The sequence below is a fragment of the Cupressus sempervirens genome, chromosome 11 (genome assembly GCF_028749045.1).
Source record: "Cupressus sempervirens isolate cs-2001-9-10 chromosome 11, ASM2874904v1, whole genome shotgun sequence".
NCBI lineage: Eukaryota > Viridiplantae > Streptophyta > Pinopsida > Cupressales > Cupressaceae > Cupressus > Cupressus sempervirens.
The window spans coordinates 585185713-585211361 of NC_143128.1; the positions used below are offsets into that span (position 1 = coordinate 585185713).

Sequence of the window (25649 nt, forward strand, 5' to 3'; positions counted from 1 at the left end):
TTCTCATTCAAACTGTAATACTATTATTTAATTAACTGATCAAAATTTTTGAGAAAACAAATTACAATGCTCAAGTTCAATGCATATGAAATCTATTTGAGAACTATAGCAAAGAACCTGTAGCTGATTGCATGTATTAATAATGTATCAGATATTTATGCAACTCTCCATAGATGATTTCAAATTGATATTCAGGCTGGAGAAACATTGACTTAAGGCACTTCATACTCATAACGTGCCTTATCCCTGTCAGATGCTGCCCCTAACAATTAAATCGCTGGCTCCAAATAGTTGTCGTTGCCTGTAGAAGGAATGCAGCTTCTTCAACATTAAACATACACTTAACTAATGGAAACAATCTGCATTCAATATCATTCCCAGCTGTATGTGAATTAATAATGATGTGTAATGTTGGAACTTCCTCACAATTTAGATACCAATTTAAGCATACTCTTAACCTTTGGTTGAGATTAATGCTTACACAATTTATTGGCAGAGATCAACCAATTCAAAATGCAAAAAAATTAGAAGAATTCCCAATTCTCCAAGATGAAACTTTTGAAATGCTTGGCCCCAATATTCATCACAAATTGATAAATAACAAGTGCACAATTGAATGAATAATTCATCCAAATGGGCTGCATATATCAAAATAGTTGTTGCTTGATCCACACACCGATGGCTAGCTTCTCCATGACACTTTTCGCTTAAATAATGCATTTGTGTTTTGGTTTTAGCCTGGAAAATTGGGAATTTTTCAATTTTTTTGCAGTTTGAATTGGCTGATCTCTGCCAGTGAATTGTGCTAGCGTTAATCCCATCCAAAGGTTAAGATTGTGCTTAAATTGATATCTAAATTGTGAGGAAGTTCCAGCATTATAGGTCATTATTAATTTGCATGGATCTGGGAATGATATAAAATTCAGATTGCTGCCATTGCTTATGTCTATGTTTGATGTTGAAGAAGTTGCCTTCCTTCTATAGGAAATGACAACTATTTGGAGCTTGCGATTTAATTGTTAGGTGCAGCATTTGACAGGAATAAGGCGCATTGTGAGTATAAAGTGTCTCAAATCAATGTTTCTCCAGCCTGGGCATTAATATAAAATCATCTATGGAGAGTGGCATAAAAAGCTGAGACATTATTAATACATGCGATCAGCTACAGGTTCTTTTCTATAGTTTTCAAATAGAATCCATATGCATTGAATTTGAGCATTGTAATTTGTTTTCTCAGAATTTGTAATCAGAGAAATAAATAATAATATTACAGTTTGAATGATAAAGTTTGAAACTAGCTTGCATGCCTAATGTTTGTGAAAATGTCTATTATCTGTAGATGCACATTTTATAGGTAGACATCATATGTACACATTTGAATGGTCAACAAAAGATTGCATTTGTATTTCAGTTCTTTGCCTGGATATCTAGCAATCATTTCCAAGCATCTAAACTAGCAAAAGCAATCTGAAAATAAATGGCAGCAAGGTAAAGGCTAAAAAGTAAAGTAACTTGGTGTTTGTTAGAGTTGGAACAACATGGGTTCTTGCTTTGGGCAACTAAGTCAAAGCTACTAGGGACGCAAAAGCAAATGACCAAGTGGGCAATAATGTAGGGTTTGCCCATTTGCAATGTTTTGATGTGTGAAAAGATCACAACCCCAAAGAATTTACAATAATACAATAACAATAGAAGGAAGAATGTGGCAAATATACATTTTTAGAGAGCTAAGAAGAAATCTAGGTATTAACTAAAACTATTTAGCCAATAATACAGGTTCTAGGTTAAAAGGTTGGGAGACCTACCATTGACAAATATACATATACTAATATCATTTAAAAGTAGAAGAATGTTAATGTTAGTGTAGTTTCAGTCGGATAAAGCTCATTATATATGAGATATATATTTAATTATATATTATATTATACATGTGATATTTATATATACAAAGATATATGTGTGTTAAATAACAAAACTATTATATTAAATACTAATGAATAGACATGTCATGTCTATCCATATTTCATCTAATGTAAGAGAGATGACTGCCTACATACCGAAAAGGCAGTGCTAGTACATTTTGTAGAAATCTTCTATTCATTAACATGGTATTAGAGAAAAGTTTGGAAGTAAAAGTATAACTATTGAAGAATGCTGAAGGATGATCGAATTGCAATTTGCAGATAGATTGAGTTAGACATTTGAGATTTGCATATTTATTTCAATGACTACAATATTGTGTGGTTATGCCTTGGGCACTCTCAATTTATAAATGGAACTGAGAGTACAGGTTATGAGAATGGTGGACATAAAGGATAATGGAGGCCAGAAAACATATGAGCTACAAAGAATCATTAAAAGCGGCAATACAAATAATGGCAGTTCACATGATGGTTGAAGAAATCGCCAAATTTGTAGGTGGTCAAACCGTGTCATATTTCAAAGTCTTCTATACATATTTAATGGGCTGAAAGCACGAGCACCGATGAATCAAGAATGATATTAAAAGAAGCCTTCCTTTATTGGGTTGCTCCCACTGATGGGAAAATGGAGTCGTCTTTTTGCCGATAGCAAGGAAAATGGCCGGACTCATCAAGCCAAGTGTCCAACTAAGGGCCCGTTTCTAATGTTGTCGTAAATGTGATTGTTGTCGTGGGGAACTACAATATTATTTTGTGTTTGAAAATAATAAAAATATTTGTGGCTTCTTTGGTGCTAGCCACTCATCTCATGCTAGATTGAATAGGCATGTCACCATATTATCAACTGCTGAATACTTTGTGGACTAATGTCACTAATGTGGCTTTGGACGACTCTCTTGGGTGCACACTATTTATCATGGCTTGATTGATATTACATATGGTAAAAAAGGGGCTAATATATTAGTCCTTGTCTTGATAATTGGAACCCAGTTAGATTCCTCTAGAGCATAAGCCATGGAAGAGCCACAGGTATGTAAAAAAATTTTGTTGGATGATATAGGAATTAAAGCTGGTTCAACATATTAAAACTGCATAGGTCTTCACAACAAATGATGGGTATGATGTCCCCATTAAATTCATCTCATCGGTTTATGCATAATGACATCAACCATGACTTTTGAGTAAAATTCCTTAAATAAAAGGAAGAATTCAAATTCAAAGAAAAAGTTTTTGTATATGCACCACGAGGCAACAAACTGAAAAGGTAAACATAAGTTGAGTAATATTTATTTCTATGTAAAATGTAATATTACGTTAATTTATTTGTATATAAAATAAAGGATATTAAGTGGAATTCAAGACAAGGAGAGAGATAAGTCATTGTTATTATTATATCTTGAGAACTAAACTTATTTATTTATGTAGTTAATTATTATTCATATTTCTATAAGAGCTATATGCCTTGATCTTTTCCTCCAAGATTATTATTGCAGAAAAAGGGAGATAACATTGGATGAGCAATTATGAAGATTGAAATTTAGAGGGAGTTTGAAAGTCCATGTGTGTGACTACATGGTTTTAATGGGCTTGCCCATGAGGAAGTGACAACTTCCAAATGATTATCACTTGTATTTGTAAAAGTTATGAAAGGTGATGATCTTACAATAACTTAATTTTCTATGATGATGGATATCTTACGATGTCTATGTAGATCATGATAGATTATACTTTGCATGGTGGATGTCCATATGGTAAGTATAATCAGATTGCACGTTCACATATTTTATGAACATTTTGAGTACATGGTGAATGTTATGTGAATTGATGTTTAGGAGGCCATTAGATAGAGTACTTGGTGAATATCATATGAGATGACATTCAGGAGGCCATTACTGACTGTACTTGCTAAATATCTTGCAACTCAACATTGAGGAGGCCATTGCTCAAAGAGAACATGGTGAATGTCATACGAGACGACATTCAAAAGATTGTTACTCCCAATATCATTACTTAGAGTATTTGGTGAATATCATATTTTGGAAGCTAATACTCATGATATTAAAATGTTTAATATCTTTTGATCAGAGATATTACATTGAGGTAATATATGGTCTCGTGTTTATCCTCCCTAACTAAGAGTGCTAATGTTAGTGTACTTTCAGTCAGATAAAACCCACTATATATATATATATATATATAGAGAGAGAGAGAGAGAGAGAGAGAGAGAGAGAGTTAAATATATGCAATATATTACATATATATTATATTATATATGTGATATTTATATATACAAATATATATGTGTGTTAAATAACAAAACTATTATATTAAATACTAATGAATAGACATGTCCCGTGAAGGGACATGTCTATCCATATTTCATCTAATATAAGAGAGATGGCTGCCATTTGGAAAGTACATACCAAAAAGGCAGTGCTACTACTATTACTTAATTTCAACTCATGTTAACATTTAGTTTTGGAAAATCAAATGGAGTAAAGCACACATGTTTATCACTTTCTAGTCATAATTAGAATTACAAAATAGAAACACTTTTCATTCATATTGAAATAATAGATAATGTCCTTGTATTATTCACCATGATGATACAATTGATATTTACAAGCATGAAATGATAAAAAGATGCCGAAACTGAAATTCTCTCACACAATTGATCGTGAGAGTAGTACCTATCTACTGATATATATTCCTACTCTACCAAAATAAATAATAGGAAAGAAGTATAAAGAGAGGAAAGGTCATCGACACTAGTCATTGCCTGTAATGACTAGTTGAGTTGCATCCACTTGCTTTCATTTGTTCACTGCCTCGAAGCACGTCCCTTCCATGCGTCCGACCCCTGCATTCACAGGAAAAAGGTTTTTAGATCCAACAAATCTAAGCAATGCCAGGACCTCACCTCGCCTCACATTCACATTTCTAACATGCTACCCATCTTAGCAAAATAAAAACATACATCAGCAGAAAAGGAAAACAATCATGAGAAATGCTTTATTACTAACATGTTTGTTTCTTGTGCAACATGATCATAACAGATTGAATTATTTGTGTGTGGCTGATTCATAATGTAAAAGCAAAAGCATTAAAGGGACAAGTCATTTTGATTTGAAACCTTTTGCTTTCAGTACTAGAAAAGCGAACATTAAAGGGACAAGTCAAATAGGCTTGAAACCTTTTGTTTCAAATAGAGTAACAGAGCTGAAAGCATCAAGTTGCAAAAAAGGACAATACATGTGCGCTAAAGAAGAAAAGCTACATCTAGTATGAAGTAAAAAAGGTGATTTCTCAGAATCATCAGTTTGAGTTTTGTGGGCAATATACACAGTTAGACGAAGTAAAAGAAGTGGAATGATCAATAAGGATACTAGATGAGAACAAATCAGCATTGAGAAGATAAAGGTTAGCTCAAAAATAATTAAGTATGTTTTTGGAAAAGTATTTTTATCTTGTGGAACAGCTATGTAATGTATTGGTACACATTCAAAAGGGTTGCTGCTAAGACTAAATATTTGAAAATCATGGTTTGTAAACGTTGAAATCAGAATGAGCATTGCAGCTTGGTTAAAAATCAATATAACACCAGTACTGGGGTGTGTCGGGATGGGGGGACGTCAGGACAAGTTTCTGGGACAGGAAGAAAATGGGCCTCTTTTTCGGGACGGCGAGGGGATGACACCAAGGGGAAGAAGGGGCAAGGATGGGTGTTGTATAGTATACATATAGAACTTGAAATGCTTGTTATGAAATGATCTTACCAAATTAAAATACTTGAACATAGCAAAATTGTAACATGAACTTGAACCTTTGAACATTCAACATAGTAACATATTACATACCCAATAGTAACATTCAAAAATCAAAATTCAAATAGAAATCCAAGTCCTCATTCCAATGGCAGCATGGTTGCGAAATGGCGGAGGTTGGGGTACTTGGATACGCGAGTACCCGGTGCAGTGACGTCTCAGGAATGGGTACGTTGAGGTTTGGGAGGGGTGCGAGTCCTCGAGTAACACTGTTAAAAATAGTTAGGAAAAAATTGAATGACAACAGGGTGTCATTGTTTTTCTATGAAGAATCAGATGAATCATAGTTCAACTTCTCATTCTCGGCCACTTGTCGGTGAGGCCAAAAAGATTTTTCTTGGCAAATATCAGAGAGAAATCGGCAACTTCTTGGGAAAATATCGGGAATTTAAAAAATGACTTTAATTTAATTAAAAATGCATTTTTTCACAAAATTCAATAAGTAGATGCATGTATTGAGTTAGTAAATGAGTAAACAAACCAAACAAGCTGATCTAGATATATATAAATGCAATAAGTAACAAAATCACATCCTCATGTGGAATGCCGATGTAGTCATAGTCTACAGACTCTAAACTCTGAAACAAGCTACAAATAGTAAATACCAAATTGTCTTTGTCAAAATATAAGCAAATACAAATGTCAAGTTCAATATGAAACTATTCTATGTCTTCCTCTTCCCCATCCCAATAGTTCTAGTAAAAACTATGGGAGAGGGAGGGGGTCTAGCAGATCTAGCCGTAGCAGTCGTCTGTGGTGGTGCTGGTGTTGGCCCTGGCAAGGACTCCTCATCATCCTCATCCTCACTATCACTGTGCTCACTGTCACTGTCCTCAGACTCTTCATTCTCACTGCCCTCCTCTTGAATGTCGTCTAGTCCCACTGCAAAACCACCCTCCTCCATAGCCTCCCTCTCCAACTCATATATTTCATCCTCAATGAATAGTGAAGGCTGCTCCTATGCTGTCCAATTGCCAAAAGGATCTATGTCATTCAGATAAAGTGGCTTAGTTGCTGCTGCCATTACCTTTCTTATGCGCAACTTGAGGTTATAATGCACAAAGACAAGGTCATTTAGGCATTTTTGTGCCAACTCGTTTCTCTTCTTTGTGTGAATAGATTCAAACAAGCTCTAATTACGCTCACAACTAGATGAGCTAAACGCTGACATAAGATGCGAAGAGCAAGCTTTTGCAGATTTGGGACATTACCACCCCAATTTTGCCATCGAGCATCTGCAAGATAAATATTAAAGAGTTAGAAAGCAAGATAAGGACAAGTTTTTGTAGCTTATTTATCTACTTAACATGCATGTGAGAGATTCGAAATTCCAAATACTGTACCTGGTGTTTGAGTCTGTCTGCCTCTCTTTGGTAAGGCTGAGGAGAATAGTTTGCTTGTTGCATTTTGATACACTTCCATCTCGGCCACAATGAGGTCTCTTGCTGCAATGTCGGGTACCATCCTCTGCATGCATTCACTAAAGCCCTCCATGACCTCTCCATTGGGATCCGCATATGATGGAGAGAAGCGGTAACAAGGGTTGAGGAAATACCCTGCTGCATGAATGGGTTGGTGGAGCTGATTGCTCCATCTCCTATCAATAATATCCCATAAGGGCTGAAATTTTAGGCCCTCTCCCCTGCCCTTATTTCTTATAGCCTCTTTTGCCCTATCCATGGCCTCATAAAGGGACCCCATTGGGGTTTGTTCCCCATCTACCAAGCGGAGAACTCTAACCAAGGGCTTCACTACCTACAATTGAAAAGTAGAAAACAATTATTAATCAGAGAGTAGGGTTATAAAATAATAATGAAAGACTTGATTAATAAGTACAAAAAAAATCAAATTTTGAAGTTTCCAACTCATATGCACAATTTCTGAAGCTCGCTCAAAAAACTGGATGTCAAACACAATGCGTGCAACACTCTGCCATCGACTTTCTTTGAATAACTTGACTGTAGCCATTTTGGACACACAAACATATGCCTCAAAGGATTCATATGTTTAAGAACACTTTGCAACGTTAAAAAAATCGTTGCAAATCTTGTGACCGCTGGTCTAACCAACTCCTCGTCTTTGGTGTAGTCTCTCATCAAGCGAAGGACCCAAGGGTGATTGTAGATATATTTTGTTATCGTCCTTGCTTCCTCTACAACCGGTTTCACCCAATCCAATTTCCCTATATCCTCCTAAAGAAGGTCAATAACATGCGTTGCACAAGGAGACCAAAAGAGTGTTATGTGTGATGTCCCCGACGAAAAATAAATGTAATTAATTATTTTGTGTAACGGGCCGATTGTTTTAATTTAACTCGAACCTAAACTTTAATTTTTGTCATAGTAGTTTGTGTCGCCGTCGGCTAATCTTTGTACACCCTCGGAAAGCTTTTCCCGATGGGTATTTAAGCACGGCTCGTAGTAGTCGATAGGTATGTTTTTTGATTTCATTTCTTTGTTCTGCAGATTCCTGTTGGAGTTCGGCATTGTTCGCCATTTCGAAAGTGAAAGACCTTCCCTATTTGGCTTGCTCGGTTTCGGTGGGAATCAACCCTCACCCTATTCCGTTGGTGTTCATTTGGCTTGTATCTGGCAATTGTAGTGCTCTCATTATTTGCAAATTCTCAACTGTATTTGTGTGTTCATGCACATTGTGATCAACCTTCCATACTCACTTCCTAACCGTACGGCCCAAAATTCCCAGCCCCTGCTCTCACCATATGGCTACACTGTACCACCGTACAACTCCCCATTTGCCTCCCACTTCACAGTATGGACTCATAAGCAATAATACCGTACGGCCTTTTTGAGATCCTCCCATACTCTACAGTACGGACTCAAGTCATGTATGGATTTCAACTTCATCTTCCGTACGGCCTTCACATTTGATGTACGAACATTTTCTTACCTGTATAGACTCCCTTTGAGTTCTACCGTACAGATTTTAATCGGCAGGCCCTAGACTCCCACCGTACGACCATCTGTGCTCTGTCTCCGCACCCCATTTGCTTTCCTGTACTTGTTTCTCTGCATAAAATCGTACGGCTCCATTGTCTGGGCAATCTTTGGGTAACACAACGACTTGGGAACATTACAGTGGTATCAGAGCAATCGATCCTACTAGCCTGTGATCGGTGAATGCGAGTTTATAGCCGGAAGAGAAGGACACATTCCGTTGATCAAATGGCTGAAGAATAGGAATGGGAACGGGAACTGATAGGTGCAGAACTCATTGCACTTTTGAGGGATCTTGCGCGGAACCAGGCACAGATCATTGATACTCAGCAGCTTATGGAAGAAACTCTCAAAAAGTTGGCGGAAAACAAAATTTTTGGAGAACCGAATGGACAGCGTAGATTCGGTGGCAAGCAGATCAAACCCTCACACTGCACACTCTTGACTATCCATGCTGACTTTCCCACTACGGACTGAGACACATCACGGAGAGAGACTTCCAACCTTTGAGGAAATACAGGAGGATTGGCGGAATGCAAATCTTGAAGAAGACATCTCCTACAAGGATTACGCAGATCTAAGAATGAGATACACAGGAGGTGGAAATAGAGGAGGATTTTTTAACAATGACCTAAGGAGAAAATTGAGTAAGATGAACCTGTCTCCATTTGACGGTTTAGGCATTTTTTTAGCACAGGCATGGGTAATGAAAGCCGACACCTACTTCCAGCTAAATCCTATGCCCGAAGAAGCGATCAAATTTGTCGCATTACACTTGGAGGGTGTTGCACATGAATGGTGGCACTATCACTCTTGGGCATGATCAAATAAAGACTTATGCTGAGTTCACAGAGAGACTAATTGAACGATTTGATGGAAAAGACCCCGAGCTCAATTTCAAAGATTTGGCATAGCTGAGGCAAACGGGATCAGTAGATCAGTTCATCGCGGAGTTTCAGAGACTTTCTGTGTTGGTGACAGACATCTTTGAATGAAGGTGGGTTGTTCTCTTTATGGATGGACTGGCAGAACCATTGAAAGGTTGGGTGAAAGGATTCAACCCGTCAACCTTGACGGAAGCAATCAATAAGGCACGAAGCATGGCGTCGTCGTCAGCATCATCCTCATCCTCTCAGATTCATTCACATCCGAAACCGCCGATGTTCCCGAGGGACAAACCTCCGCCCAAGAAGCCATCATTGGATGAAGCATCCTGACAAGAACTCCGAAGAAAGAAGTTATGTTTTAATTGCAAGGGTTCTTGGGAACTTGGCCACCGATGCCTTGAGAAAGGGAAAATTCATTACATCGAAGTGATGTCCGATGAAGAAGATGAGCAGGATCGAGAGGAAACGCCAGTGGAAGACATCCAACCTAGCGGTGACATTGACATGGCCAACTTTAACCATACGGAGAGGATTGCCGCTTTAATAAAACGTGGAGGATCCATTGCCTTGGTTGGCAGTCCGAGGTGCACAGTTTTTCGTGTGCGAGGTACCCTTCAGGGACAAAGGGTCACAGTGATGTTGGATAGCGGAGCTACATTGAATTTCATAAATTAATCTTTAGTACTGCGAAGAAATCTTCTGACGGAAGCACATATGGGCTTTCAGGTCAAAGTTGTCGGAGGGACTTTCCTGCCCTGCATGCACCTAGTTCTTCAGCTGAGCATCACGATGGCAAATCACACGGTGATAGAGGACTTTTTCATAGTGGATCTGGCCGACATGGAGGTCGTCCTCGGCATACAGTAGATGGAGACGCTTGATGAATACACTCAGAGTTTCAAGCGAATGGACTTCACTTTCGTGGCTAACGGGAAGAAGGTGGTCCTCCGAGGGATGGCAAATGAAGGACAGAAAGAAGTGTCTGCGCATCGGATGGAGGCAATCCTATGGCATGATGATGTTGCGTGGGTTGCACAATGTTTCATCTCGACGGAACCTATTAAGGGGCACCGAACACCTCCACAGGATAAAGAGCTTTAGGATGTTTTAAGTAAGCATGAAAGGGTTTTCATGGATATTCCTCTTGGCATACTACTGCATCGAGGATTTGAACATACAATAGAGTTAGAACCAGGAGCGAAACCTATTATAACCACACTGTACCGCCACCCGAAGAAGTTCAAAGATGAAATCGAACGAACAATCCAAGAATTACTTGATGAGGGATGGATCTGTCCTAGTTCTAGCCCGTTTGCATCATCAGTGGTGTTGGTCAAAAAGGACGGAACGCTGCATATGTGTGTGGAATATCGTGCACTGAACAAGGGGACAATAAAGAATAGGTACCCCATTCCGAGGATAGATGAACTGCTGGATGAACTACATGGTGCGGTCTATTTCTCAAAAATAGATCGTCATTCCGGATACCATCAGATCCGAATGAGGGAAGAGGATGTGGAGAAAACGGCCTTTCGTTGCCATTACAGACACTATGAGTTCTTGGTCATGCCATTCGGTCTGACCAACCCACCTGCTACGTTCCAGTCATGCATGAACCGCATCTTTAACAAGCAGTTGCATAAGTATTTGTTGGTGTTCTTTGATGATCTTCTCATTTATAGCAGGACGTGGGAGGAGCACCTGAAACATTTGAACGAGGTTCTAAGTATCATGGAAGAACAGTCCCTATTCGCTAAACAATCCAAATGTGAGTTCGGAATGACGGAGATATTGTACTTGGGGCATGTTGTCAGTTAATATGGGGTTCAAGTGCATCAGGAGAAGATCCAAGCTATCCTTGATTGGCCTCCCCCGAAATCACTTAGGATTTGCAAGGGTTCTTCGGATTGTGTAGCTACTACAGGAGATTTGTCAAGGGTTTTTCTCAGCTCAGTGCGCCTTTAACAGATCTGACGAAGAAAGGGGCTTTCTAGTGGAATGAAGAAGCACAACTCACATTCGATAAGTTAAAAGAGGCCATGAGCACTTGTTCGGTGTTGGCACTTCCTGACTTCACCCGACCATTCATTTTGGAATGCGACGCATCAGGGGAAGGTATTGGAGCGGTTTTGATACAGGACAGACACCCCATCGCCTATGAGAGCAGGAAACTTACACTAGCCAAGCGCCTGTATTCCATTTATGATAAAGAAATGTTGGCCATTGTTCACGCATTGACCAAGTTCCGACAGTACCTGGTTGGTGCCAAGTTTGTTGTCCGTACAGATCACAACAGCCTGAGATATTTCTTGGAGCAGAGGGACTTGAACAAACGGCAACAAAAATGGGTAAGCAAGGTTCAATCTTTTGATTTTGACATTGAATATGTAAAGGGAAAAAACAATGTTGTTGCAGATGCCCTGTCCCGAAAACCCACCATCTGCTCACTAGAGCAGATCTCAGCTGACTGGAGGGCATAGCTACTGGTGGAATATTATAAAAATACTTTTGCCTGTGAGATAATGGATGGTCACATCCATGATGATCGTTATAAAGTGGTGAATGATATCATCTATTATAAGGATCGGATCTACGTAGTGCCAGAATCCAAGCTTAAGCAGAAGATCCTAAAGCATATGCACAACTCCCCTCTGGCTGGTCATCCTGGCTTCCTGAAGACTTACAGAAGTATGCGGGAAAGGTTCTCATGGAAGGGATTGAAAGGGGACGTGTTGTAGCATGTTAGAGAATGTACTATTTGTCAACAGAACAAATCCGAACATACTCTTCCTGCCGGACTGCTACAACCTCTGCCGATTCCTGAACATAAGTGGGAAAGTATATCAATGGATTTCATAACAGGTTTTCCCCGGGTGAACGGAAGGGATTGCATCTTTGTGGTAGTTGACAGATTGACAAAGTATGCTCACTTCTTCGCCATCCCCTCGGACCTTCGGGCTACACAGGTTGCCAATCTATTTTTCAGAGAAGTCTTTCGCCTACACGGATTACCTTGAAACATTGTCAGTGATCGGGATGGACGCTTTGTCAGTATCTTCTGGACAGAACTGTTTCGGATGGCAAGAATTGAACTATCATCAAGCACAAGTTACCACCCATAGATAGATGGCCAAACTGAAATTGTGAACAAATGGCTTGAAGGTTATCTATGGAACTACGTCTCGGCACAACAACGCGCATGGGTGAAATGGATCCACCTTGGGGAATACTGCTACAATACCACTTATCACATGTCAATCGGGATGACGCCGTTCAAGGCTCTATATGGGCACGAACCACTCTCCTTCATCGATATAGTGCTAGGCGATAGCCGTGCTCCAAGGGCCAAGGATTGGCTTCAGGAAGGACAGGACATTTTAAGGAGCTCGAAAGAAAACCTACAACAGGCACAAAACCGATAGAAGGTATACATCGACAGACATCGGTTAGAGAGGAGTTTCAAAGTGGGTGATCTGGTCTATCTCCAGTTACAACCTTATCGACAGTCATCATTGAAGGGAACAGGGAAGGAGAAACTGAAGCCCTGGTTTTATGGCCCCTACCGTGTGATTCGGTGCATTGGTGAGGTAGTGTACGAACTGGAGTTTCCCGAAGGTAGCCACATTCATAATGTCTTCCATGTTTCCTGTCTGAAGAAGGCTATCGGGCAAAACATCACTGTCACTACAAAGCTTCCACCACTCAATGAGGAGGGGAAACTCATCCTGGAACCTGTTGAGATTCTCGAAGTGCGCGAAAAGGTCTTGCGTAACCGAACTGTGAGAGAATATTTGGTACGTTGGCGACATCTACCACTAGACGATGCAACGTGGGAGGGCGAACACATCCTACAACATCTGACATTGCATTTGCTTGAGGACAAGCAAATTTCGAGGCGGGAGGACTGTGATGTCCCCGACGAAAAATAAATGTAATTAATTATTTTGTGTAACGGGCCGATTGTTTTAATTTAACTCGGACCCAAACTTTAATTTTTGTCATAGTAGTTTGTGTCGTTGTCGGCTAATCCTTGTACACCCTCGGAAAGCTTTTCCCGATGGGTATTTAAGCATGGCTCGTAGTAGTCGATAGGTATGTTTTTGGATTTCATTTCTCTGTTCTGCGGATTCCTATTGGAGTTCGGCATTGTTCGCCATTTCGGAAGTGAAAGACCTTCCCTATTTGGCTTGCTCGGTTTCGGTGGGAATCAACCCTCACCCTATTCCGTTGGTGTTTATCTGGCTTGTATCTGGCAATTGGAGTGCTCTCATTATTTGCAAATTCTCAATTGTATTTGTGTGTTCGTGCACATTGTGATCAACCTTCCATACTCACTTCCTAACTGTACGGCCCAAAATTCCCAGCCCCTGCTCTCACCGCACGGTTGCACTGTACCACCGTACAACTCCCCATTTGCCTCCCGCTTCACAATACAGACTCATAAGCAATAATACCGTATGGCCTTTTTGAGATCCTCCCATACTCTATCGTACAGACTCAAGCCATGTACGGATTTCAACTTCATCTTCCGTACGGCCTTCACATTTGATGTACGGACATTTTCTTACATGTACGGCTCCCTTTGAGTTCCACCGTACAGATTTTAATCGGCAAGCCCTAGATTCCCACCGTACGAACATTTGTGCTCTGTCTCTGCACCCCATTTGTTTTCCTGTACTTGTTTCTCTGCATAAAATCGTACGGCTCCATTGTCTAGGCAATCTTTGGGTAACACAATGACTTGGGAACATTACATTATGCTTTTCTTGTAAGATCCTACTTGCTGCCACATATGCCGCTGCATTGTCGGTTATGATTTGCACCACATTTTCAGCCCCAACCTCTATCACAATATTCTCTAGCATTCGAGCCAAAGTCTCAGCCGTCTTTATCTTGTCCGAGGCATCCAAGGATTTAAGAAAGACCACTTGATCCTTGCAAGAAACTAAAAAGTTGATGATGGTATGGTTTCTTCCATCTGTCCATCCATCTGAAAGTATGGTGCAGCCATACTGTTTCCATTCTAACCTTTGCTCTTCAACCACATCTTTACCCCTACAAACAACATCTTTCAACAATCTACAAGCACAAAATAAAAAATGAAATTCACTTTAAGTACACGAGTTTGATTAAGAAAATTTACTTTCAACAAAAATAAGTAAATTGTAAAATTGTAAAAGTATTGAAGTTTAAAACAAGTGAATTACCTCCCACTTAAGGCTGCAGGAGTAGGTGGTTTGTAGCCCTTTCCTGCTACCATACAACTAGTCACAAAATTCACAAAATTCAGAAAATATGGACTTGCTGCAACATTGAAGAAGAGCTTGTTAAAAAACCAAAAATCAGCACATTGAATGTCAAGTTGCGCATGCACATCATGGTTCCATCCAATACCCTCTAATGATGGTTGTGCTCCAGGTGTGTTTCTATGCACAAAATAACCATCAATAGAAGAGTTTTGTGGTCTACTAGACCTAACAGATGTGGAAGTTGAGCTCTAGAACCTGCCGCGAGTAGGTGTGTTCCGTACGCGGATCCTTGGGCCACGAAAAGAGCCCACTATCCCCTCAACTGCTTCTTCTTCTTCATCAAGGGTGGCTAGGATACCTAGTCACATGACACAACCCACATCATCTCATTATGAATCATGATAAATTGATAATTGTTTTAGCACAAGCATTAGTCGTGATTAGAAAATAATAAATGATTGTTAAAAGGAAACATACCTTGCAATTCATAACTGGCTGCCCTCATGGCCAATTTTGCCCTTTCCCTTTTCAACTTCTTCTCTTCTTGGGCACTAAGCAAAGCAAGCATCTCCCTTTTTATTTCCTCTGTAGTCACATCACAAATCCTTGTGTCACGCTTTTCTATACCAGCAATGTGGTATTTCAAACGAGATATGCCTCCACGGATTTGTCTTTCACATTTTATGCATATGACACTATTATACTCTGTTCCTTCAAAGGTATATTTCCATGCAAAGTCTCTAGCCCCTTTAGGGCGCGTGCCTATGAATCCAGATGGACATGCTATGGGACCACTGGAAGATGCTGCAGCTGACCCAAATGTAGAAGCCATATTTGCTGGAAAATCAAAGAATAAAACAAAAAATGTATTAGCCTTAAAGTTTTGAAATTATTGAGAAAAACTTGATTGTTTTTGGAAAAATTGAAAAAAGATGGTGTTAGGTCTTTGACTCTTTGTCATGACTCATTCACTCTAAAACTGTAAAATGTATTAGAGAACATTACAAATGCAAGATATACAAGTATGATGCAAGATATGCAAGTATGGGAAGACAAAAAAAAGTTTAACTCAAAAGAAAAAAATTGAGAAACTTACTTGTGGATCTGGATTTGCTTTGAAAGAGCTTCAAATCCCCTGGAAATCACTACAAATCGTTGCCAAACACCTAAGTGCTGCTCCAAAACCCTTCTCCACCCAAGATGCCAAACGCAACAAAGGAAACAATGAAATTGCGTTTTTAAAAGCGCAGCTATATACTGGACGCCGCCCGCGAGAAAACAGTAAGTTATCGCGATAAGTTGGCAATATATCATCGTCTTCTCACCAACTTCTCGCAACGATAAGTTCAACTTCTTGGTGCCTTAAGTGGCAATAAAAACTTGAGTTTTCTCACCACCAAAAACTTCTCATGAGAAGTAGACTTATCGGCGATAAAACGATGAGATTTTGAACTATGAGATAAATAATACTCAGAAAAGGCATAAGGTATGAACCATGAAGGTATGTTACAAAGTATAAACTGAATGGGCTACAAGGTTATATTTGAAAGCTATAGCATTTAAACAAGCATCTGGATGTCGGTTTTCAGAAATTCAAGATTCAACACGTGCTACAAAAATCTCTAAGAAAAGAATTAGGGCTGGAAGCTCGTTTTCATAAACATCTTAAATTATGACTATGAGGAAGTTATCACGTCAAGTAAAGGAAAATGCGATAAAAGATTCATTTTTAGCTCTAGGTCTGAAATATTACAGAAAGATACTGTTAAAGTGATGCAAGTTTGAGAATAGCAAAAGCATCAAGACAAAAGAAAAAGAACAGACATCTATTACATGATATATCAGATTTTCAATTTACCTAGAAGCTAAAAAATGGAAGAAAGCATATATGTTTTATCATGTCTATATATGGAAACTCCATAAAGCAGTGCAAAGAGAACAATCAGAAAGAAAAAGACAGAGATATACATCAAAACAGAAGAAGCATGTCATGGTTGGAAAACAAAGTCATGTGTTTTTGAAACTTACAACTGCAAGGAGAATCCTAATCTATGCAAAAAAGAAATCATTTTCAAACAGATATAATGACCCAACTACAGGTTCATCAAATGTACGACTACTTTTTTTGCAAGGGCATGGTCACGTTTTCTTTTCATATGCAAAATAGAAAACACCTAGTAAATTTCCAAATCACAAATTCCAAGCAAATTTGTAGTGACGGCAGAAAGAATACTACAATGATGCAAGTAACAAAATCAATAAAAAACTCCAGGAAAGAAAAGAAAGTCACAACTTACGGCTATAAAAATAGTAGTGTCTTTGCTTCACAATGGATTCCAGTTGCAGCAAATGTTACAATTCCGACATCCAGTCATAAGAAATGGAAGCACAAAATGTTAATAGCATGCGGCTAGGGTTTCATAGTAACCCATGATCACATACAACAACCCACTTCAGTATTTTGAAATAACTAGATTTAGGGCTGTATATCTCAAGAAGAGAATCAAATGCAATAAACAAAATATCCATGACCTATGACTACAACAATAGATATGCGAAACTCCATTAAGTCATGCAAATAAGTGCAAAAAAAACTTCTAGATCTCCACTGCTAAACAACAAAGAATTCAATGCCATATCCCCAACAAGGAGAAAATATGCAAGGAAGAGATGAGGCTTCAGTTTAAAGAGGAAAACAATCATAGCAACAATAGCCAAAACCCTCAAGACTTCCCCAATTATGGCGGCTAGGGTTTCAACCCTTTCTTTCATTCAAAACCAAACCTTGCGTTCAGTTCTAAAAAATCGAAATGATAAAACAAAACAATAACTTTTTTCATGCCTTTTTCCCTTTTATTCCTCTATGGAATTGAATAGAATTTCGGGTCTGCAAAGTGCTTAATTTAGGAGAATGATGTTTTATTAGTTAAAGTAATAGTATAGAACTTAATTCTTGAAGTCTATATTATTATTTTAATTAATAATTTATTATTAGTGCATTTTATTTAAATTGTAAATATTATTATTTTTTAGTTGATGAATAAATCAACTATTTAATAATAATAATTTTAAATGCAATTAAATAATAAGTAAAAAAGGGATTTTTGCATTTTTGGATTTCAAATTAAAAGTTTGAATCATTGGTCAACTTAGAGATGAGGGATAGGTGAGTTAAAATGCCTAATTTCAAGGGAGGTGTCCCAATTATCATTTTCAGGCTTAGAGTTCTGACTCATGACTTTGGAGTGAATTATGGAGCGATTTTTGGCATTTATGGAGTCTTCTTTGACTTGTCAACATGTGTATTTGATCAAGGCACAATTTGGAGAGCATGTGGCATGTTTTGGGAGTTTTTAGACTCTTTTTGTAAGCAATTTTTTTGGGATATTCAACCCTTCCTAATTTGGTGGGAAGATGATTGAATTTCATTATTGTTATATACTTGTCTTTTTGATAGAGAAAAGGTTCAGATTTGAGAGTAAAGTGTTGCACATGTGATTTTTTGTCCTTGACATCTTTTTCTCAAATTTTCTTAGCTATTTATGCAGATGTATTGTTCTTTGGGCTTTTGATCGTAATATAGTTTTCATTGAACTCAGCTTTTTGGAGTAAAGATTTGGTAGTATGTTTTTGGTGATTGATGTTATCTAGTTGTGTTTCATTCAAAAACCTTGTTTCATTCAAAAACCTTTTGGGTAATGTCTCATTTGGTATCTTCCGTATTTGATATCTGTTATTCATAGGTTTTGAGTTGTGTTTCCTTGGTGACATATTTGATTGTGATTTATTTCCTTTCGTATATTCATCTTTTAGCCTTCTCGTAAAATATTTTATATGAATTAACAATTCCTTCAGGTGTCTTTTGTGGTTATCTGTTGAAAGCGTTCATTGTGCTACATAATATAACAGTAATTTGCATTATTATTCTGGTGTAGCACCTTAGTTTTCATCATTTAGGTTTTTTCCATTTTACAAGCTTACCTCTTTACCCCTTTTCCATACAAATTTTACATCCTTTTTTAGTATAGGCGAGTTTATCTGATATATCAGATAGGAACTAGCCTAGAATTTGGAGGTTCAATCAGGTCATAGGTTACCCACAACCTCTGATTGATCCAATATTACTCCAAAATTGCTGAAGGTTTCAGGACTTGAGCATTAGGGCGCAAATTTTGGAGATAATAACTACATTTTGCAAAAATCCTTGATTCATTAACAAAGAAAGAATTATGAGGGAATACTGAGCCAAGAATTGTTTTATCATAATTCAAAATAGCAATTGAAAAAATATGTAACCATTCCAATGTATGTTGGCAATTTTGATGCTTGTAATTATTATCCTTTGGTACTCAATAGTGACCCTTTCAAAAGTCAATTTAAACAATTGCGCAGAGTCTATCTAAAGATGTTGTATTAAAATTTATATTAAAACATGACTTTGTATTAGGGGATTGTGGATTAGTACACAATACAAGTTGAATCTTTGATCCATGAAGTTTGTTTATAATAATACCAATTTACAAAAGTATGATTAGAAAAGGTTGGAGAGAAAACCATATGCGAGATTTAATCTCTCATTTAGTTGTGTTATTGAAAAGATTTAACAATTAAGTTGGATGGGATAATTGATAAGAAAGTTCAGTATGGATACATTCTAGTTTCTTCTTTTAGAAGCTTCTATGCCTAGTTTCTTCCTCATGACAATTTTTTCATCATTCATTGAAATTGATATTATCTTTCCATTTGAATATTGCACCTGTTACCTTTATCATCTAATTCAATATTACATGCAAGAGAATAATCTTTTTGTGTCACATATTTGAATATTTTACTATGTAGACGAGGATACACTACTGAAAGGCAAGATGGCTTTCTTATTGGAGAAAAGTTTGATTATTTGCAATCCAGACTCCTGCAGAAAATATTAAGTTCTTTGTCCCAGCCTCTTTTGAAGACAGGTGCCTGGATAAATAAGGTCATCTTACTTTATACAATTCCCTATGTTTTCTCTATTTTGTATGAACGGAAAAGTTTAAATGGCTCCATTTGTTGCATAATAATGACAAGTAAGCTATATTATTTTAGTTTTCTTTTGTAATGGACCACTTCTAGCCTATAATGCACGCTGATTAGTTCTTACACCCAAAATTTACATTTCTTTTTATCTTTCATGTCTCACTTCTGCCAGACATAAATGTTTTACTTTAATATTTCTTTAAAATTATTTTGAAATTGTTAATACCTGCCATTAGCATTAATAAAAAGTATACAAAGGGCAGCAAAACTAAGTCTAATTATAAATAGAACATAAACCCAAGCGAGTCTCCCCATTAGCAATATACACACTCAAATGTGTTTCCGTGGGTGCATGTAGTCTTGTTGAGTTTCCCTAATGGCCCAAACATTTGAAAAATATGAGGAATTTCAACATGCCCTATCTCAAAACTTATGGATTGTATATAGAATCTTGTTGATCTCTCCTATTCCTCAACATTGGAATAATATGAGGAATTTCAACAAGCCATGTCTCAAAACATATAGAGTTTGTAAGGTGGAAGTTAATATTGTTGGCTAAAAAATTTGTGAGTCACTATGACTACAACATACAAAATTGTTACTTTAGGCAATGTCTCATGAGATTTATCTCTCTTCTCAACAATCGGGGAGGCTCCCTTTTTTACCTTAGGTGGCTTCAATAGGAACTTAACTAAAATTACAACAAAGACGGTTCTTCTAATCAATTCCTCTTTTTTCAAGAATGATTTGCATGCAACTTCAACTTTCCAATTTAACAAAAAGTGCTTTATTGCTACAATTATACTGGTGACATTGGAATTGATGGAAGAGAAACACTAGGGGTGGTAGTTAACTTTTGATATTTCACAAAACAGATATAGGAACTGAAAGTCTTGAATTTGTCTCAAATGGGGATTCTATTAGAATAACCGGGAAGGTACAAAGTCTCTTACTGGATACTCTTAAATTTAATAGAAACACTTACCATTGAAGCCCAAAGTCTTCAATTCTAAGTAATTACAACAACCACTAACCATAACAATTTGTTCTCCTACAACACAATGTCTTCAAAAGCTCAAATTGGCTTTGAAATCAATAGACAATTCAAAGTCTACACAATTGAATTCACACCCCTCTTGAAATTTTTTGTAAAACTCACAACCGGTTCGAGAAAATATCATCATATAATAGGTTGAATTGGCACAAAGTCTTATTGTGCGACCTTTGTACCTCACTTATTGTTGGAATCATGCCCTCCGCTTTATTTTTTTTGGGATCTTTCAGAGTGGGCTCCCATTGACTACGCATATAGATTGACCACTAGATTGATAGAGAGGACATGATCTGCCTCTTTTGCCCCCTTAGGGATGTGGAAATTGAGACTCATTTTGTTTTTCGTTGCCCCATCTATTATGAAGTTAGGGGGAGGTTATATTGCCTATTCAGAGAGTGCAGGTCGCTTTCTTCATTTTTTAGATACATTGACTAGTGGTGTCTTGCACTTTATCTCTAGGAGGCCATGTGGCTTTGTGATCACACTTTGTAGCTTTAGTTCCCATCAAGACAAACCTCAGACAAGCTCATCACCTCCTTCACCTTTGTGTCTTTTGCCTAAGGGACGAAACGGTCACTCGACTCTCCTTTTGTCACATAAGATTTGTGAGGCCTCATAGAGGACACACCTGACAATGTTACCACATCCCCAACGACTCCTTGAGATGGCATAGGGCACACCCTCGCCCCAGACCATATTTTTTTATTTTGGACTACTTCTCGTCTGTGAGGAGTATTTAATCTTTCTCTATTTTGTTCTTTTTCTTTCTTACTTGTTCTTTCCTCAGATATTGTTTGGTGCTCCTACTATTGGTTGTGGCCTCATTGTCTGTTTTCCAATCCCTTAGACCCTCTTTGTGGTCTCATGTTAGAAATTAATAAATATATCTTTATCTATATCTTTATCCTTCTTACCATAGGTGGCTTCAACATGAACTTAGCTGAAATTACAAAAAGAAGGGTTCTCTTAATCAGTTCCTCCTTTTTCAGGAATGATTTGCATACAACTTTCCAACTTAACAAAAAGTACCTTATTGCTACAATAGTTCCAGTGACTTGAAATTGATGTAAGAACAATACCATAGGCAGCAGTTATGTGTTATATTTTGTGAAACAAATACATAAACCCATAGTCTCTTGTACTTGTCTTGTATGAGGTTTCAAGTAGAATAACCAATAAGGCACAAAATCTCTTACTGTATCCTCTCAAATTTAATAAAAATGCCTACAATTGAAGCCCAAAGTCTTTAGTTCTAAGTAATTACAGCCACTACCAACTATAACAATTTGTCCTCTTGTAGCACAATGTTTTCAAAAGTTCAAATTGACTCTGAATAAAATAACCACCTCAAAGTCTGCATAATTGAATTCAAATCCCTCTTGAGCAAAAGTCCAAAATTCATAATCAATACCTAGAAAATGTCGTCACATAACACTTTGAATCAACACAAAGTTTGAAAGCAATTCACTATTTTTATTGAAAGCAATTCAAGTTTACATCTAAGCTTGAAGAGTGCATATACAAATTGGCAGAAATTTCTCATCTTGTCAAAAGATGATCTTAATTTACTTTGAGCTCCCTCCTTTATATAGGAAAAGATGAGAGAAAAAGGGGAATCCTCAACCACCTTGACTTATTCTTTAACAAACTTCTAACTAAATGACTTATTCAATGTTACAAGGCTTAAATCACTTGCAACATGATTACATGAAACAACTTTGCACGTGATACTATCACATGCAGTTGCATCTTATATTTACATTATATGTAATTTGTCAAAAAAAAATTAGAAATACATGATGAAAATATTTTAAGTGTTTGACAATAGACAACTCCTATTACATCATTCTTCACTGATCTTCATGACGCTATAGGGATGCTTTATGATTGACGTTGTCTAGTTTGGTGAAAGCATCTTGAACCGAAATCTGAATCCACATCTTTGATTGTTTTGCATCATAGTGGTGGTTACTGGAAAAACATTTTCTCATTATCATTTTAGTCTTGAAAGCATTCTATGCCTACAATCATTGCATCTTCCATCCCTTTCTTTGTATGATAGCATCATGTTCGCGTTCTTGAGTTTCCAGAAAAGGCCATAACATGGTCTTTCAAGCTCGAACATCGCAGATTTGGAAGAGTATACGTATAGGATATAAGTGGAAGGCCTTTGAGCTACAAAGGGTGAAGGAATTTAGGCAAAGGGAACTCTTCAAATGAGAGGAAAACTCAAAAATGGGATTTTTATGTGGATTTGCAGCCTTGGTAAAAACATGGAATGAGTATGTAATGCACTTGAAAAGTGGGGTTTAATCTTGCACTTGCATGTGATACAAACTCCTTTCTTCTTGAAAGTGACTCAATGTTTAGAACATTATATTTAATCCCGACTGCATATACAAGAATGAAGATCTTTCATATGCAACTTGGAGAATTTTGATGGAAGAAAGATCATCAACAAAAATAAAATTATGCAAATCTGGAAATGAAACCCAACCGGTTCTAACTTCAATTTAGGTGGGTTGACATTGTTGTGTAAAACTTAGCATACAAGCTCTAATACCACTGTAATGAGCATTGCTTGCTCACTCTCAATCTATGCTGAAGAATTTTATTTGTGTTTTGAATGTGTATAATTTCTTTGTTTTTTCAAATACATGCTTTTTATTTGTTTTTTCTAGAATACAGACAAATACATGTTGAGGTAACATTTACAGTTCAACTCCAACTTTATTTCTTCTAATAACAATTGCAATTAAGTACGATACCAAGTAATCACAATGCCAAGTAACATACATAAACTTATTAAATGAGAGAACCTAGCAAATAGAAAGTTCAATCTTGGATCCTTATGACTGTTAGAATTTGGAAAATTTCTTATCCAGATGTATGAGCGCCGCTTGCTACTAGCTTCCAAGCCAAATGCTGTATTCCCTAATTCCAAATGTCACTTGTAATAGTGATCACAACCCAACATAATGTGACGCCGACCTGTAATAAATAACACAGCTATTGGAGTTTCCATGGTGCCTGTCATTCTGATTGCAGCCTCCCAAATGGTGCTTCAGATAGTGTAAATGACTTCCTTAGTTGTAGATCTCTGATACCCTATGATATCCACCTTATTCCTCTTGCTTGCAGCAGTAATTAATTTACTGTTTGGCCCAAATGCATCTGTAAAAGTCTGAGATCAATTGCATGCCAATAATTAGACTGACAAACACAATTCATTGGTATACATAACCAATCCAAAGTGCAATGAGAGTTGTAGAAATCAGTAATTTCAACAACAATATCAAACTCTTGGAGAAGCTCACCAAATTCATAATCAAAAGTATATAATGAATGAATTGCTTTCTCACAAAGCATTACTTTTATAGTAATTTAAGATGTCTTCTTCAAGACACCAAAAGAAGTAGCTTCTCTCACACACTTTTCACAAAAGAGCCTTTATCAATACACTTTTCCATTAGAAGCTTTCATTTAATAACTTTGAATAAATAATAAATAACTACCAAGCTAAAAGCTTCATGGAGACACTTTTCACTTAAAAGGCTTCTTCAACACACCTTTCACTTAAAAGCATTTGTTTTAAGACTTTGGATTATATTCCACGTGAATTAATGATTAATACCCCCTCTAAATGCTCAGAAACAGTTTTTAAAACATAAATTCAATATATACCACTAGAAGTGTCAATATCATCACTGACTAAATATAGCACCTAGGTGCTTGCCAAAAATGGAAACTGCCATCACTAACTTACTAGAAATAGTAAGTCGATCACCATGGACCCTTTAAACGTCCTGCCAGACCATGAAGAAATGGCCTCACTGACTACCTGCCAACTGCTAAAAATAGGGGGACAATACAAAATGAAATGGAAGAGTTGCATTTTTAAAAAATATATACAACACATGGAAAACAAAGCCCCAAAATTGCACAAGAAAATTTACCTCTTTTGAGAAAACAAGAGCAAAGTTCTTCCCCAAATCTTTGAAGAAATCTGAAAATAAATCCAAATGATTTTCGGATTTAGAGAAAGATCTCCAAAAAGATATTATGTAGACAAGATTTTGACTCAAGCTTGTTAAGAAACGAGTGCATATTCAAGTTAAGATTTAAAGGTTGACAAGTGTTGAATAATGGAGAAACAAAATGCACGAGTATAGCAACTATATTGACCAAATCAAAACCATATATAATGACAACCCAAAATGGTGCCTAGTGCATCAAATGCTACTTAAAATGGATGAGGAACAAGGTGTAAGTGAAGGTTCTTACCCTAGAATCCAATGCAAAATGTTGGGATTAGATGCACAAATCTCCCTTTAATGAGCCATTTTGAGCAAGAAACGTGTTTGGGCAGGCTGTTTTGAGTGTTTGCATGTGCTTGGAAGCATGCAAATGCATGTAAAATCGCTGCCCTAGATATAGAGAGCCAAAATGCATGAAAGAGGAAAGAAAAACAGGTTTTTAGAACCCAAAAACATATGTTTTCATCCTCCACATCTATGCCCACAAGAAACACTTAAGAGATGTTAAAATGTGTTTTTTGATGCTGAAAACATATGCATTTGCCTCTAAAATCAAAGTCTAGGTCTGTTTGATTAAAAGCATGCATAAAATGTACTTTTAAATGTAAGAAACACATGCATTTTCCTTTAAAATTGCCATCGAATTCTATTTGATACAAAACACAAGTCAAAAGGCTCAATACCGGGTTTTTAGGGGTTGAAAGCA

The 25649-nt window shown here is 37.3% G+C and overlaps 1 protein-coding gene across 3 annotated transcripts in view; it reads left to right on the plus strand.

Moving 5' to 3' along the window:
• LOC149531008 (DUF3754 family protein, putative (DUF3754)) overlaps nucleotides 1-25649 on the plus strand; it is a 272285-nt gene that overhangs the window by 36447 nt on the left and 210189 nt on the right. For all 3 annotated transcript variants that reach the window (XM_089809608.1, XM_089809609.1, XM_089809610.1), the window contains one exon: nucleotides 19676-19811. In XM_089809608.1, the coding sequence (XP_089665734.1) occupies nucleotides 19676-19811 (136 nt within the window). The remainder of the gene's footprint in view (nucleotides 1-19675; nucleotides 19812-25649) is intronic.